Source organism: Macroventuria anomochaeta (genome assembly GCF_010093625.1).
Source record: "Macroventuria anomochaeta strain CBS 525.71 unplaced genomic scaffold BU25scaffold_11, whole genome shotgun sequence".
Lineage (NCBI taxonomy): Eukaryota > Fungi > Ascomycota > Dothideomycetes > Pleosporales > Didymellaceae > Macroventuria > Macroventuria anomochaeta.
In genome coordinates, this window is record NW_022985372.1 from 305,640 (window position 1) to 319,433 (window position 13,794).

A 13,794-nucleotide genomic window follows, 5' to 3' on the forward strand; every position below is an offset into this window, starting at 1 on the left:
GTGGCGGTGCTGGAATCTCCTTAGGCATCCTGATAGATGCTGGTTGCCAAAGTCGGGAAGTAAATAGACGGCAGTAACTGCTGGGACTGGTCGCTGTGAAGACAAATGATATGTTTGTGGAAGTAAAAGGGTGATTGGAGGATGTCGCGACGCGTCCATGACACGCTGGCCAGGCACGCGAAATCAGGTGCTAATTAGAGATGGCTTCAGCAATCTTCGTGCGCAATCAGCAAACATTTTCTGTAACCCTGGAGACTACGGTAGCTCATGAACCTCGGATCCCGACCACTTGTTGGACTTTGGCAGACGTAGTCCTTCCCTGGATGTCAAGCGAAGCGCTCACATGAACAAGCAACTTGACACACGAACTCTGGAGCTGGCTTCCGACGAAAATGCGACCGCGAAACTTGGCTTAAATGTGCAAAAGCAAATGGCATCTAATACAAATCATGCCCTCAGACCCTTCATCAACGCACCCTCCTCCCTCTTCCCCACGGCCTGAAAGACTTGCCCTTCTCCACCGACACCCAACCCCTTCTCTGCCCTCTCATACGCCTCATCACTTCGATCGAGCAGGATCTCCAGTTCCTTGTCGCTGAAAAGCTTTCCTTCGCCCTCTCCTGCAATATCGAACCTCTCGCCATCACTTTTCCTGAGCAACTTCTGCAGTTCCTCAACCTCTTGCTCCTTCTCCACACCTCTGCCTGCGTTGTTTCGTACGCCTCCCTTTCTGATAACTAACTTTTCAAGACGACGCTTAGCTTCGGCAGATTCAAGGAGTTTCTGCTCCACCGTATTACGCGTAGCAAAGCGGTATACAATAACATTCCTTGTCTGCCCAATACGATGCGCACGATCCATGGCCTGCAGATCCTGCTGAGGATTCCAGTCTGAGTCGAACAAAATCACGGTATCTGCAGCTGCGAGGTTGATACCCTGGCCGCCCGCGCGAGTCGAGAGGATGAAAATGTTTGTCCCGTCCTTGGTTTTCGACTTGTTGAAGGCGAGGATCTGCGCCTGTCGATCAGATTGCGCGACCGAGCCGTCGATACGAGAATGTGGCCAAGAGCGCAGGGTGAGGTATTGACCAATCAGGTCGAGAGTTGTGGTGAATTGGCTGAAGATGAGGACTTTGTGGCCGTCGTTGATCAGAGGAGGGAGGAGGGAGTCGAGGAGTAGCATCTTGCCGGATGTGGAGACGATGGTTTCATCAGGCTCTGTGTTTGATGCGAACGTTTCGCCGCCTTCTATTTCTGCTTTGAGGAAGGGGTTGAAGAAGTTGTAGGGCGAGTTGCAGCAGAGGCGGAGCTGCATGATGGGGTTACCGAGCTTCTTTTGTAGAAGTTGGCGCTTGGCGATTTCGAAGGTTGCTGCTCTGATGCGCTCCTCTTCGCCCTCTGAGTCGACTTCTTCTTCCTTCTCGGGCGTACTTTCTTCCTTGTCGAGGCCTGCAAAGTACTCGTCGTCGCTGGCCTCTTCGTAGTTCCTCTTGACTCTGCTACGACCACGTGTAGAAGTCACTGACGCAGGCGTACCTGCACGCGACGACTTCGTACTCTTGTTGGGTGTGTTGGCACCACTTATTGCTTTGCGCTTGAGGTTGTCGTTGTTGCTGCGAATGCTGAGGGGTGTTCCAGCCCTGCTGGAAAGACCAACGCTTAGCCTCTCGACTGCTTTATCCTCAAGGTATGATCGACTTGTGCCATCCAGAATCGCCTGGTATAGCTCACGCTGCATCGGCGTCAAGGGTGCGTAGAGTACGTACTCGCGCTTCTTGGGCATCAGAGACTCTACGTCGGTCTTGACACGTCGCAGCAGGAATGGCTTGAGCACCGCATGCAGTGACTTGACCAGGTATTGCTGCCGCTCCTCAGACAGGAGCTGCTCGAAGTTGGACTTGTCCTTCAAGCCCGAGAAATCGAACCAGCTCTCGAACGTTGACAGCTTGTCGAATACTGTTGGGAGCAGGAAGTGCAGCAAGGACCACAGCTCAACAAGGTTGTTCTGAAGTGGCGTGCCGGTGATTAGGAGACGATTCGCTGACTGAAACTGCTGTAGTTCACGAATGAGGCGGCAGTCCAGATTCTTGATGCGATGCCCTTCATCAATGATAATGAACTGCCATCCGAAATGGGTCAGGAACTTTCGATCGTTCATGCAGATTTCGTAGCTGGTGACAACAACAGGGAAGTCCTTCGTGCCTGGGTTCTTGAGTCGTGTCTTGCGTAACCTCTCGCGCTCCTTCTTATCGCCATGGTACAGCATGACGGGTATGCTCGGTGTCCACTTCTCGAATTCTGCCACCCAATTGCTTGTTGTGCTGAGTGGCGCGGCGATCAGGAAGGGGCCGAAAGAGTTGTTCTCCCACAAGTGCGCGAGCATGGAGATGGTTTGTATCGTCTTGCCCAGACCCATCTCGTCCGCCAGAATGCCGTTGATGCCGTTCTGGTACAATGACAGCATCCACTCCAGCCCTTCCAGCTGATATGACCGCATTGTGCCTCCTGTGACGAGCTTCGGTTGCCGCGCAGACTTGAGGTTTTGTATGCCAATGTCCCCTGTCTTGACGTTATCCTCGTTTTTGACATCGCCTGGCCCTTCTTCCTCGACCTTTTTCTCCAGGTCTTCCTTCTTGAAGTAATCTGCTATGTTCGAGTTCTCCTTCTTCGGCCGTCCTCGCCCCTTCTTCTTTGTCGCAGTGTCTGACTTCGTGTCTGGTGTCGATGCGCCGTTCGCTGCCGAGTTTCGTGTTGCGCGTCGTTGCGACTCTGCTGCTGCCTTCTCAGCGTTCTTCTCGCGTTTCGAAGCTTGACCGTCGGTCTTCTCATCCTGTGCTTTCTCTTCGTCTTCCTGCCGCTGCATTTGCTGCAGCATAACTGTCGCGTAGAGCTGATGGGCTTGGCATTAGCCCTTGGAACCCATACAAGAATGTCGCATGCTAACCTTGCTCTTATTCATCAAGAACTCCAGCTGCTGGAACTTCTTGTCCAACACCTCCTTGCCACTTTTGATGTCCTCCTGCCTCTCCTTGTCCAATTGCGCGTCGCGTTTCGCGTCTTGCTTCTCGCGCTGCGCTTTCATACGCATCTCCTCATCCTGCATCTTCTTCGACACATTACCGTCGTCCATATTCACAGGTGGAGGCGAGGAATCGGGTGTGGGATCAGATTTCTCGCTTGCGTTCGAAGAAGCGGTCATGTTGCAGAGATTGAAGCCTCAATTGTGAGGCAGGGAGTGTAACAAACCAACAACAACAGCAGAGAGGAGCGGCAGCGCCGGGGGACATGGGAGTGGCGAGGTGCTCAGGCGCGTGAAAGGAACGCGCTAGGCGAACATCAAATGCGTCATTTGCGACGCGCGATCACGCCCAAACCTTACTTAATTGCAGACCGCCTTCGAAATTCATCAACACCACCACCGCGTAATTTTCTTAGGACGACTGTTCATAGCCTTGTGTGGGCATACTCTTTCCTTCTTGGTACGGGTTTGTGTCTTTGCTTCCGACACCTGCCATATCTCAAGCGCATGCCCATGTAGTCAGGGATGTGTTTAGCCAATGATTCTTGATATACGTTGCGCGTCTTTATACGTCTTCTTCACACAGCTATAGGTAAAGGTAAATGAGTTGTCCTGCCCGACTTACTGTCTTTCGTGACACCGTCTCGGTAAGGGCATCACACCATCTTGCCGTCACGTGTGCGGCTGAGAGGGCAAGATGTTCGCATTCGTTTTGATAGGTGTTGCCTACTGCATCACCTTCTGTCACGGTTTAGGGTGCTCCTGCCTGTCGTACCTCACTTGCCATGAGAGTGACTGCCACGTCACACTAGCGTTGTTTACAGCTACACACCTATACTTACTGTTTGTATCTTCATACAATACAACCTCAGTTCAATCCTTCAATATTTCCGCACATGCGCACTGGTCACTCACGATCTACCGCGACACCTTCTCAAGCTGGCAAGCCAGCGGACCTTCAAGGAGTGATCAAAATGAATGATCTGGCAGAGGGCGGATGCTGCGGACCGAGCCGCAAGCAGCTGTTTGAGAATGTAGAATTAATTCAACAGCACATGTCGGCACTTCCGTCGCTCACCGACCACCGCCGCCAGCCCCCCATCAGCCTCGTCTTCTACACCTGCATTTGTCGAAGAGGACAAGACATGTCCCATTTGCCATGACATTCACTATGAGCAGAACTGGTACGACGATTTCACCATCAGGGGTCCGGTCCATTACCTCAACACCACACTGGTTGCCGTGGACCAGTCTGCGCCATCATGTTGCCGGTGTACCGTTCTCGAGGTGGCAGTTGCTTGGACCTTGGAAATTAGGCCACATCACTTTACCTCTGCGCCGATCTATGTCCGGCTGTAGACGGACGTCTCCTGTTCTGCCGCTTGAAGGTCATTGTTATGACATCGGAGAACCAGCAACCATCGCCCATGACGAGGCTGGAGATGAAAACATACAGGTTGAGAGTGACAGGTAGGTAGGCAGATGCAGACTGCTTTGACATTCTGCTTGCGACATAGGCTGCGGCACTCGCAATACTCGAATTGGAAGCGTGGACTCAGCCACCCCGTAGACGCCTGTCTTCCTGCGATGACCTTGCTCCTTCACAACTACAAAGCCACGCAGCCGTAACTCCTCAATAGCTCTCCTGTTTGGCTACTACCTCCGCCGCCAACGGTCTTGAATGTGTTCACCGGCGAGTCTCTCTTATGCAACTCTTACGCCTTGAAGAGCTTGTTCATGTTGAGTCCTATGGGCAGGGGGATCCGTACATACTGCGAGCAGTTATAACGTGCCTTAGCAAAAGGATCGCTCTTGCCACATTTTAAGAGAACTAAGTACTGTAAGAAGCAGCCAAGGCCCGCATTACAGGTGACCGTCGTAGAACTGGTCGCTTTAACCTGTTCTTGACATTTCGCGGTCGAATCCGCAGGCTCTGCGCCTCTTCGGGCTCAAGCTTACAGTTCTCAGGTATCGTCTCGAGCATTTCGGGCCTGATTACCCACTGCCCTTTATCGTCCTCCGCATATGGCTCTTGAAGGATCCAGTTACGCCACTTCTGGAAAACCTCTACAGCTTTTGCCTCAGATACATCGAACCACTCCTTGTGCATCTTAGTCTTAACACAGGTGTCACAAGCTCTTGTCTTTCGGTTGTTGACCAGCTCAATCTGCATAAGTCTCTCGATGCGTTGGACATGCGGAACTTTGCGAAGGTCACCATCCCGGGAGGACTTGTGATAGCTGTGCGTGCTCTTGCACCTGTTCCACTCTTTCAGTCGTCGCTCGAGGTCATTCGTTCGACCGATTTTGACCATACCAAAGGTTCCTTTGTCCCAGAATATGTATATGAAACCATCCTTCATGTCAGTTGCTGTCAATGGCTTGGCGATCATCTTCTTCACGGCTTTGGCAATAGCAAGGTCGCTCATCCGTGTTGGTTTATAAGGCAGAAATCCTGGTAAATTCGACGTCGTATTGCCGCTGAAGGCAGCAGTAGTGTTTGTTTTGGGTGGCACCACAGAGGGTGAATCCTCTCGCGCACTGCAGTCAACTGGAAGAGGAAGGCCACGGTTGGCCAGTGCCATTGTCCATGCTCTAAAAGTTGAGAGATCTGCTTTTGATGCTTGCGGGAGGTTGAAAATAAAATCTCGCAATTTGGCAATCCTTGATTTGGCTTTCGGCTGAAGCAGAGCCACTTTTCGATGGTTGCCACACAGGACGACCTCCGCGAGCTGCTCAAGATATTCTGGTAAAGTAGCATAATCGCCCTTCTCGATACAACTAGACACAGTGTTTAAGATTTTGTGATCACTGGTAAGCTGTTTTTGAACTTTGCAGATGCATCTCTCGTTCGGAACTCTGACGTAAGAGGCAACGCAAAGCTTTGGATCGTCGTTTAACCTGGCATGAATCTCAGAGGGGGTGATGTGCTCTAATACTGCCTGAAGACCTTTGTATCTGCTATTGGGACGCGGAGTGTCTGCGATGACAGAACGGGTCTTGGTAGTTTCAGTCTTGACTTGAGGTTCTGTGCCTTCGCTCTCTCTCTTGGTGATATTCGCGCTGTTTGAGTGAGATTTGGGTATAGAGAGGAAATCGATCGAAGGCACGGGATTGTACTGGATCTGGAACTTTGAAGTACTCTCATTGCCAACTAAGAAAACACACGTTTAGCAATGCCCAGGAAGTTACTATAGGGTTTCCTTACCCGCTTGGAGGAGATCTCTAGTATCACGGAACAGCTTTCCCAAAGCGACCGTGTCTGGAACCGGGCTTTTACCTGCAATTTGACAATCCTTCAAGCCAGAATTCGAGTCCGGGGTTGTTATTTGTGTGGTCGGTATATGGTCGGCGGTCGGCAAGAAGATTGGTTTGACTTGCGACTCGTAAGTCTGCTTAAAGTCATCCGAAGTCAGTGGCGGAGTTAACGGCGTCGAAAGGTCAAATTCGATTTCGTTGGAAGATTTATGCAGAGGAGTTTCTGACGTGTCCCAAACAAAACTGCCAGTGTCTGGCGTTGAAGGTGTAGACATCGAGCTGGTCGGTGACAGTACGAGGGGAGTTACTTGAGAGGCCATAATGACGACTAAGCGTAATGTACAGTGATGGGTAATTGGTTATGAGAAATACGATATGCAAACTTATTGTAAGGATGGAAAGCCGAATCTTATTATCGTTTGGTAGGTGCACCTCCCACCGCAGTGATTTATACCTTTCATATGAGTGCATCCAGACCTTCTGAAGCCGAAACTCGCAGTCGTTCATGAAACCGCCACCAACAGTGTTGAGTTGCTGTGATTATTTCATGTTCCAGAACCAGGGGTTTGGAGCTGGAAGGCTATGATAAACCATTGCCTTAAAAGGGTTGTAGAAACAGACGTAATCCTGTAGGATTGGGATTTTTTTTGGATTTACTGGCTTGTTGAAACAACCGGGGTTGTACGTGCCGTGCCGCAAAGCCGCATATGCCAACCATCTGGGCCCAACCATGTTGCGTAAACTACATCTAGATTGACAGATACGGCAGGAGAGACTGTAAACCCCTCAGGGAAAGTAGATATGAGCCTGGTCTTTGCTTCCCAGCTATGTGATGTGTGGTGCAGTTAGTTCACCAACGAAGACCTCGTGAACAAGCTTGAGGACCTACGACGTGGTCAAATTAGACCTGACGAAGGTGAACGCGAAAGGTGAAGATGATGAGGACAAAATTACTGTTCAACCTGAGGCTGGGAGTACTATCTCACGGGACAAGCGGGTTGAAAAGGGGAAGGATGCAGCTCTGTGGCGAAGCGGGCTTGCGGTGGTCTGAGCACCACTCGAAGACTGCAGCATACACTGACGGGATTCAGCACGGCTCGGTGATGAGTGCAGTATTAGGAAGTATACACCAGTGAAGGAACACTGTGCATATCAGCAGGACCGACTCGAATGAAACCAACGTCGCCTTCTGTACTTTAGAAGACGATTAAATTCTAATTACTTCGGCAGAAGCACAGCTACGCCCACGAAACGAAGAGGTCGTGTTCTATTCTATGCGTTCTGTGGCGTGCTCCTGAAATGCCATAGCGGTCTTACGAGGATTGATTGATCGATCGATTGATTGCTACTCAGTTTCAGCCACGATGTATCGGCGGCTATGCTCGGCTGACAGGCTTAGCAGATATCTAACGCAGCACAGAAGAAGCTTCTACTCTACCCCACTTCACTCTTGCAAATAAGAGCTACCTGTCCCCAGTGGCCCGCCGTTGTTCTTCAGACCAGTATCTACAACCACATGCTGGCGCATCTAAACAATGATCCTTGTATGTGCATACCAAATTTCAAGGCTTAGAGATCCCCTTTGCCTCATGTGTTGCGACCGCGATACCTTCAGCCTTCCTATACTTTCCAGCTCTTGTTTTTGCTAGCCTGCCCTCGTGCCCCAGTGTCACGGTTTTAGGTGTCTCCTGCCTGCCAAACCTCACCTGCGTGTCACACCTCACCTGCCGTGGGCGTTGTTTACTGTTGCCCACCTATACATACTGTTCGTAGCTTCATACAATACGACCCTAGTTCAATCCTTCAATTCTTCCTACATGCGCACTATCCACAAACAGGCACACCCAGAGCTTATGGTATATATACTTTAGGCTTCATTGTTCTTTCTGTTGCGGCCACTAGCAGCTACCCCTTAGTGCTTTCGTGATGGTTGTTCCCGAAGTTTTGCTCTCGCTGTTTGTAATCTTTTTGCACCTCAATAACTCAATATTACTACACGCTTTCTCTGCAAACCTGAGATTTAGTGCCTATGTTAAACCTCGCCTTCCCTAGGGACTCCGAGTTCAATTTCTAGCAATCAGTGCTAATTTGCGTATCTCTGTTGCCCGTCTCCAGCGCCAACAATACTGCATACGGTGAAATTAAGGACTTTTGTGGTAACCGGCCAGGGGATAGCAAGGCCTCCCGTTCGCTCAGCTCTGTTTCAGCAACTTACCGACGGATTAATAGTTAGGTGGGTGCCCATTAGTGAATACCCACTATTATATGTTTTCTCCCGAACTTGTGGCAACTCTGGAGAGATCGAGAAAGTCAAGATCTAGCAGTCAACCAAGAACCTACATAACATCTGTTGTGCTTAATCGTTTCGTCCGTTATGAATCTTGCTCACTCTTCAACTTCCCTCAGCACCTGCGTCCCAGCCAGTATGACGACAATAACAACGATTTAAGTCCCCGCAGAATACGGGTATCCTGCTCTTCCTCCCACAAATCCGCCCCTAACAATCCCTCAGCTACGTCCTCATCACCGCATCTCTTTCCTACCTCCCCTCCATCTGCCTCAGAGCCTGTATTACTCCATTTCAGCGCGCTGCCAAAGTCCCCCAATTTCACGCCTTTGCATCTGCAGAGACCACGGCCGCTGCCTCTTTACCTTCAAAAAAACCTGCTCTGTGCCTTTTCAACTGCGCGCAGCGCGCCCACTACAATTCTCACGAGAACTATACGATTGTCTTGACGGGCATGGTCATCAGTGGCTTGAGGTACCCTAGAGTTGCAGCTGTGGCGGGAATGGTGTAGATGTTTGGGCGTGTGTTGTATGCTACGGGGTAAACGAGTATGGGTGAGAAGAATGTTGAGGGGAGGGGGACGTAAGTGTACGGTGGGTTTTACATGGCTGCGGTGACGTAGGTTGAGTTTTTGGTGGGCGTGAAGGGGGGGGGGGGTTTGTGGATTTGCTGAGGGCGTGATAGCAGTAATTTGACAGAGTGATTGCAACGTCTGAGTCCAGTTGCAGACCTCCAATCGGCATTGTCGAAGCTAGGGGCGATAGTTGGTGTGAGTGATTGGATGATAAATGGTATTACTCATTATTACCATATTAAAAATTTATGAACGAGTAAAGGGTATCTACAAAAAACCACTACCACGCACTATCCTCTAGTAGTTATACTTGTAGCAAAGCGCCTCGCCAGCAGTATCAAGGATATCCCTGATCTTGACATCAGGCCTGATGCTGTACACATTGATGCTTGTGTCGAGCGTCAGCGCGTTGCCATCGACATCCGTACCATCAATGGTGGTCGTGCGGACACCAGAGTTCTGGTTCTGCCAGATGCGGAAGTTGCGGTCGATGAAGCCGTGGTGCAGCCAGAAGATCTTGAGGTTCGTTAGAATGTTACGATTACATGCGGTTGATTTGGAGTACTTACGGGGTCTGCAGGAGAGGCGTAGACATCCTGCATAACGGCACCGATACCGTTGTGGCCCCAGGCGTGAGCACCGCCTTCAGAACAGCCAGCCATGTCGGCGAAAGTGCTGCGGGCGTTGCAGGCATCGACCATTGACTGACCAGTGTTAATGGTCTTTGCGGAGTCGCCGTTGCGGGCAAGGCAGTGAGCTTGGTTGCCCGAGCCAGGTCCAACGTTAATGGCGAGGTTGGCGAATTGCTGTATTTGAAGTCAGTTATCTAGTACGAAGTGCCGTGAAGCGTGGGTATGCTTACGCCGTCCGTTACACAGGCGCCGCCGAGACCAATACCACCAAACCACTGGCTCGAGAAAATTGAAGACTGGCCAAACTTTCCGGCATACTTGGTCTCGTCGAACCACGGCAGGGTTGCGGTGAAGCCACAGTCGGTTCGGAGGACTTGTTCGAATGTCCACAGGTAGTATCTGTGCCACAGCAGGAACTTCGAGTTGCTGTGTACCCTGGGCGTGAGGATCTGGTGCAGAGCAACGAAATCTTCGTAGCGGCTCTTGGAGGCTGAGAATTGGCCGGATGGTGCTTTGTTCATCAAGCACTTGAGAGAGTCGACAAAGTTTTGCCTATCAGCGGTGGAGACGGAGTCCCACTCTGTGCGAACGCGGACGTTGGAGCATGTTGCGGCAGCGGCGGTTACGCTAACTCTGAGGTTGGGTGCGATGAGGTTCTCAAGGTTGTTTTCGACCTTGTCGGCAAGTTCGTCGATCTTGTCGGTGATGTTCAGTCCGGAAAGAGCTTCCTCGAGGGTCAATGTGTGTCCGGCCGTCTCGGCGAAGATGGAAAGAGGAAGTGCAGGGAAGAGAGATGTTGTTGGAACAGACTCGGACGCATCTTGTCTCTTGATTGCAGCACCCGATACGAGTGTCGCAGCCGACAGAGCTGTGATGGTCGAGAAGTGCATGGTGTGTGGTGTGAAGCCGAACAGAATCAGAATTAGGTATAGAAGTTGTTGTGATCAGCGAGTGTTGGTTTAGACCGTGGAGGTCTTCAGAGTCGGCAGGAGGTTGGGATCGCTGCTGGAGTTTCCAACACCAGGACAGACCGACTCTTTTATCTTGACCTGCCGCAGCGGCGTCATCTTGCTGAGATGATAGGATCAGGATCACCCGTCCTAGCTGTACACGGATGAAAACCGGGGTTAAAGCTGCAACGTTGTATTGGGAGAGATAAGCCTTTTTCCACCGGTGCACCAAACCACGTTAGGCTCGTGGCTTGTCCTCTGTGCAGGTCACCGCTGGGGCCTTGCGCCGCTGGCATGGGATTCTCAATTTCCGAGGCGGGGGTAGGGCTCACGTTACGAGGTGCTGAGGACCTCCAGGATGGCGCCAGCCTCCTTTTAGACCCATCAAAAATCTCCCCTGCCGGGTTCCCGCAATTGATAGTTCGTGTGTGGCACGTTGTGTAAAAATAGCCGCAACTACACTCGGAATGTTCTTGTGGAAGCATGGAGGACCATGGAGGTCTTCAACGCGATGAGATCATGTGCGCAGAGCGTTTGGATAGTCGTTGTTAGCTTTGTGTTTGGGAACGCGGCGGCTGAATAACCGTACAACCTCACATAGTTGCATCACAGCAGCAGCTGAGAAGACGGTAGTCAAGTCGCGACGTACCTGCAGATTAGGAAACATCAGCCTCGTGTTTGCATTTCATCGTGCTGCCACTGTAATCACCCGGTGAACCTGTGGATCTGCATGTTTGGATCCGCCTGCTCCACCGACTCCTTTCCATCTCGGCGGAACAAAGGGTCGGAGGCCCGCAGCTTTGTATCATGTCGCCGAGTCCAGTTGATTGAGCCCTGAGGCTAGCTCGTGGTTATACGGATTACTGCGGATGATGTTGCTCGCCGGTCTTCCTCGCAGTGTGATGACTGGCGATAGAGTAGGGCTGCCACGGTACTTTTGAGACTGCCAGGAAGATGCCCTTAGCAGCGTTCCGCGTGGCTGGAAGAGACTTCACAATCGGTGCCGCTATCACGATGGTGTTCACGTGTGTACAGGTTCACACCGCTGAGGTGGGTGAGAAGGTTGGTTGTGAGCCTTGGACGGCGGAGTGGTTGGTAGATTATTGTCGCCAAGTAAGGCAGGTGGGATAGAGCAGGAGTACAGCATCGATAGTTCACGACGACCACGTCTCCACGTGCGACAGTGCCCTGCGTGGCCTTGTACGACGAAGATGATCCGAGCAGGATTGATGGAGGTTGTGTTGGTAAGTGACAAGAGCTTCGAGAAGAGCTTCACGCGCGAACGGTACGAACCAGACGATCGTTAACGTTGCCATTTGCGGCTAGCTGCCCGTTGAACGATGAAGGGGTTCACAGCTGCATTCGAGAAATCACATCTTCCCTAGGTTTCCTTGGTAACGTTCAAGTCTCCTGCGCCGTGAAGATGACTTACCACTGCGTCCTGGATGATGATCTAATTGCGCTTGACTGTAGCTGGAGGTTGTCACAGACCCCGCTTGGGACGACCTCTGCGCCGCGGTTGCCTAAGGGCCTGAACGCACCTCTTCAACAGCTGCCGCAGAGTACACGACCGACCTTCTTTCACCGCAAAATATCCTTTCAGAAACAACAACTATCTCAATAGCCCTGTCGCGTTGTTCTAGCACGTCAGTCCCGTGACAGCGCGTCATCGCGCTACTGAAATATCCCCCACATCGCAGGGCTGCCCACCTCTACCTCTACAGCGACCGACCGCCACCAACACCATGACGACCACAGGAGCGGATTCGCCGATGCGTAGCTCGCTCGGTATGACCATGCGCAACCACAACGAATATTCTTATCGGCTTCCCACGCCGCCCCGGGTTGTTGTACCTCCACCGACTCTATCCACCGACATGCCGGGTCTCGTGGTTGGGACTGGGTCCGGGGGCCTTGACATAAGCTTCCTCAAAGATATGGCTTTGGAAGACATCGTCCAGAAGAACACTTTGATTGACTGGGCATACGAGCGGCGCCGGCAAGCACAGATGATCCTGCCGTGGTTGTTTCTGGGGCCCATGGTTGCATCTAAGGACAAAGACTTCTTCGCACGCGACGGGATTACCATGGTGCTCGCAATCCGTTCCCGCGATGGTAGCATGAGCGGCGCCTTGCAAGCAGCGCGCGACGCCGGTCTTACTGTGGCTACAATCGAAGCACCGGCCTATCACGACCTGATCAGGCGATTTGGCGACACAACACGGATTATCAACGAGCACGTTGCGGGGGTTCGTCAGCACGCTCTTGAAAAAACAGGGCAGCCCACACTTGGCAAGGTTTTGGTCTTCTGCGAGTCTGGCAACGAAAAGTCGGCCGCCGTGGTCGCCGCATACCTCATGGAGATCCTCGACAACTTTGACTACATCAAAGCGATGCAAGTCTGCCAGGCCCAGCGCTTCTGTGTCAACTTCGACGATACGATTAAGAACATCCTTCGATCCTACTGGGACGTCCTCCAGGCTGCACGTTCGGTTTCGAGCTTCAATGCGCAGCAATACCAAGTGAACAACTTCGCCAAATTCGGCCAGCGTGCTTCCCATTTGCAGCCTTCTTCGACAGTAAGGTCCAAGCGTTCCATCGAGGACACGCGTGACGACGATGATGTGGCCATGGAGGACAGCCTGGACCCCTCGGATGCTCTTCGTTTCCAAGGTCGCGACAATACTCCCTTCCAGAACTCTTAGGCGACTCTGGTAGCTACATGAGGTCCGGCAAATTTTCATAAAGCGGCGTTTTTTTACATGATACCCTGCATGGCTATTGGCGTTTTCTATCGGCGATGCATATGCATTGAGGGAGCAACAAGCAGCAGACGCTACGCAATCGCGAGTTTGAAGCTGCGTTTTCTGGGCCCAGCTCGGTTTCAATTGGCCATAATAGGCACGAGTTACTAATTAAACACTATTCATCTACATGATTGGTTCGCATAAGACTCTTCTTGCGTTGATTGATCGCTTGGTGCTTCTTGGTTTTGAATGCTCTGACTACCTTCAAGGGTCTCGTTTTCATGTATGAGCTTACACCGACTTGTCTGCACCCTCAAATTGTTCAGCTT

General features: G+C 51.6%; 7 protein-coding genes across 7 annotated transcripts; 3 read left to right on the top strand and 4 right to left on the bottom strand.

The window, feature by feature from the left end:
- Positions 1-248: 248 nt before the first annotated feature.
- BU25DRAFT_409485 (ISWI chromatin-remodeling complex ATPase ISW2) lies at positions 249-3,289 on the bottom strand. Its single transcript, XM_033706065.1, has 2 exons — positions 2,944-3,289; positions 249-2,889 (listed from the first exon to the last, which is right to left on the bottom strand). The coding sequence occupies exons 1-2, from the start codon at positions 3,196-3,198 to the stop codon at positions 448-450; spliced, it is 2,697 nt and encodes an 898-aa protein (XP_033563192.1). The 5' UTR covers positions 3,199-3,289; the 3' UTR covers positions 249-447.
- Positions 3,290-3,626: 337 nt separating this feature from the next.
- Positions 3,627-4,089, top strand: BU25DRAFT_25403 (uncharacterized protein). The gene has a single exon (XM_033701639.1). The coding sequence runs from the start codon at positions 3,716-3,718 to the stop codon at positions 3,998-4,000; it is 285 nt and encodes a 94-aa protein (XP_033563193.1). The 5' UTR covers positions 3,627-3,715; the 3' UTR covers positions 4,001-4,089.
- An 817-nt stretch (positions 4,090-4,906) lies between these two features.
- BU25DRAFT_324402 (uncharacterized protein) lies at positions 4,907-6,556 on the bottom strand (the record flags this gene model as incomplete). Its single annotated transcript, XM_033702271.1, has 2 exons — positions 4,907-6,171; positions 6,226-6,556. Coding segments are annotated over 2 exons (1,596 nt in total), but the record flags the coding sequence as incomplete, so codon positions are not given.
- Positions 6,557-8,788: 2,232 nt separating this feature from the next.
- On the top strand, positions 8,789-9,073 carry BU25DRAFT_337923 (uncharacterized protein; the record flags this gene model as incomplete). The annotated part of the gene is made up of 1 exon (XM_033702699.1): positions 8,789-9,073. A coding segment is annotated over one exon (285 nt), but the record flags the coding sequence as incomplete, so codon positions are not given.
- Positions 9,074-9,433: 360 nt separating this feature from the next.
- BU25DRAFT_338405 (Di-copper centre-containing protein) lies at positions 9,434-10,658 on the bottom strand (the record flags this gene model as incomplete). Its single annotated transcript, XM_033702727.1, has 3 exons — positions 9,434-9,652; positions 9,706-9,942; positions 9,999-10,658. The coding sequence occupies 3 exons, from the start codon at positions 10,656-10,658 to the stop codon at positions 9,434-9,436; spliced, it is 1,116 nt and encodes a 371-aa protein (XP_033563196.1).
- Positions 10,659-10,744: 86 nt separating this feature from the next.
- Positions 10,745-11,437, bottom strand: BU25DRAFT_25423 (uncharacterized protein). Its single transcript, XM_033701646.1, has one exon. The coding sequence runs from the start codon at positions 11,201-11,203 to the stop codon at positions 10,832-10,834; it is 372 nt and encodes a 123-aa protein (XP_033563197.1). The 5' UTR covers positions 11,204-11,437; the 3' UTR covers positions 10,745-10,831.
- Positions 11,438-12,112: 675 nt separating this feature from the next.
- On the top strand, positions 12,113-13,639 carry BU25DRAFT_409488 (phosphatases II). Its single transcript, XM_033706066.1, has one exon. The coding sequence runs from the start codon at positions 12,464-12,466 to the stop codon at positions 13,421-13,423; it is 960 nt and encodes a 319-aa protein (XP_033563198.1). The 5' UTR covers positions 12,113-12,463; the 3' UTR covers positions 13,424-13,639.
- The last annotated feature ends 155 nt before the right edge of the window (positions 13,640-13,794 follow it).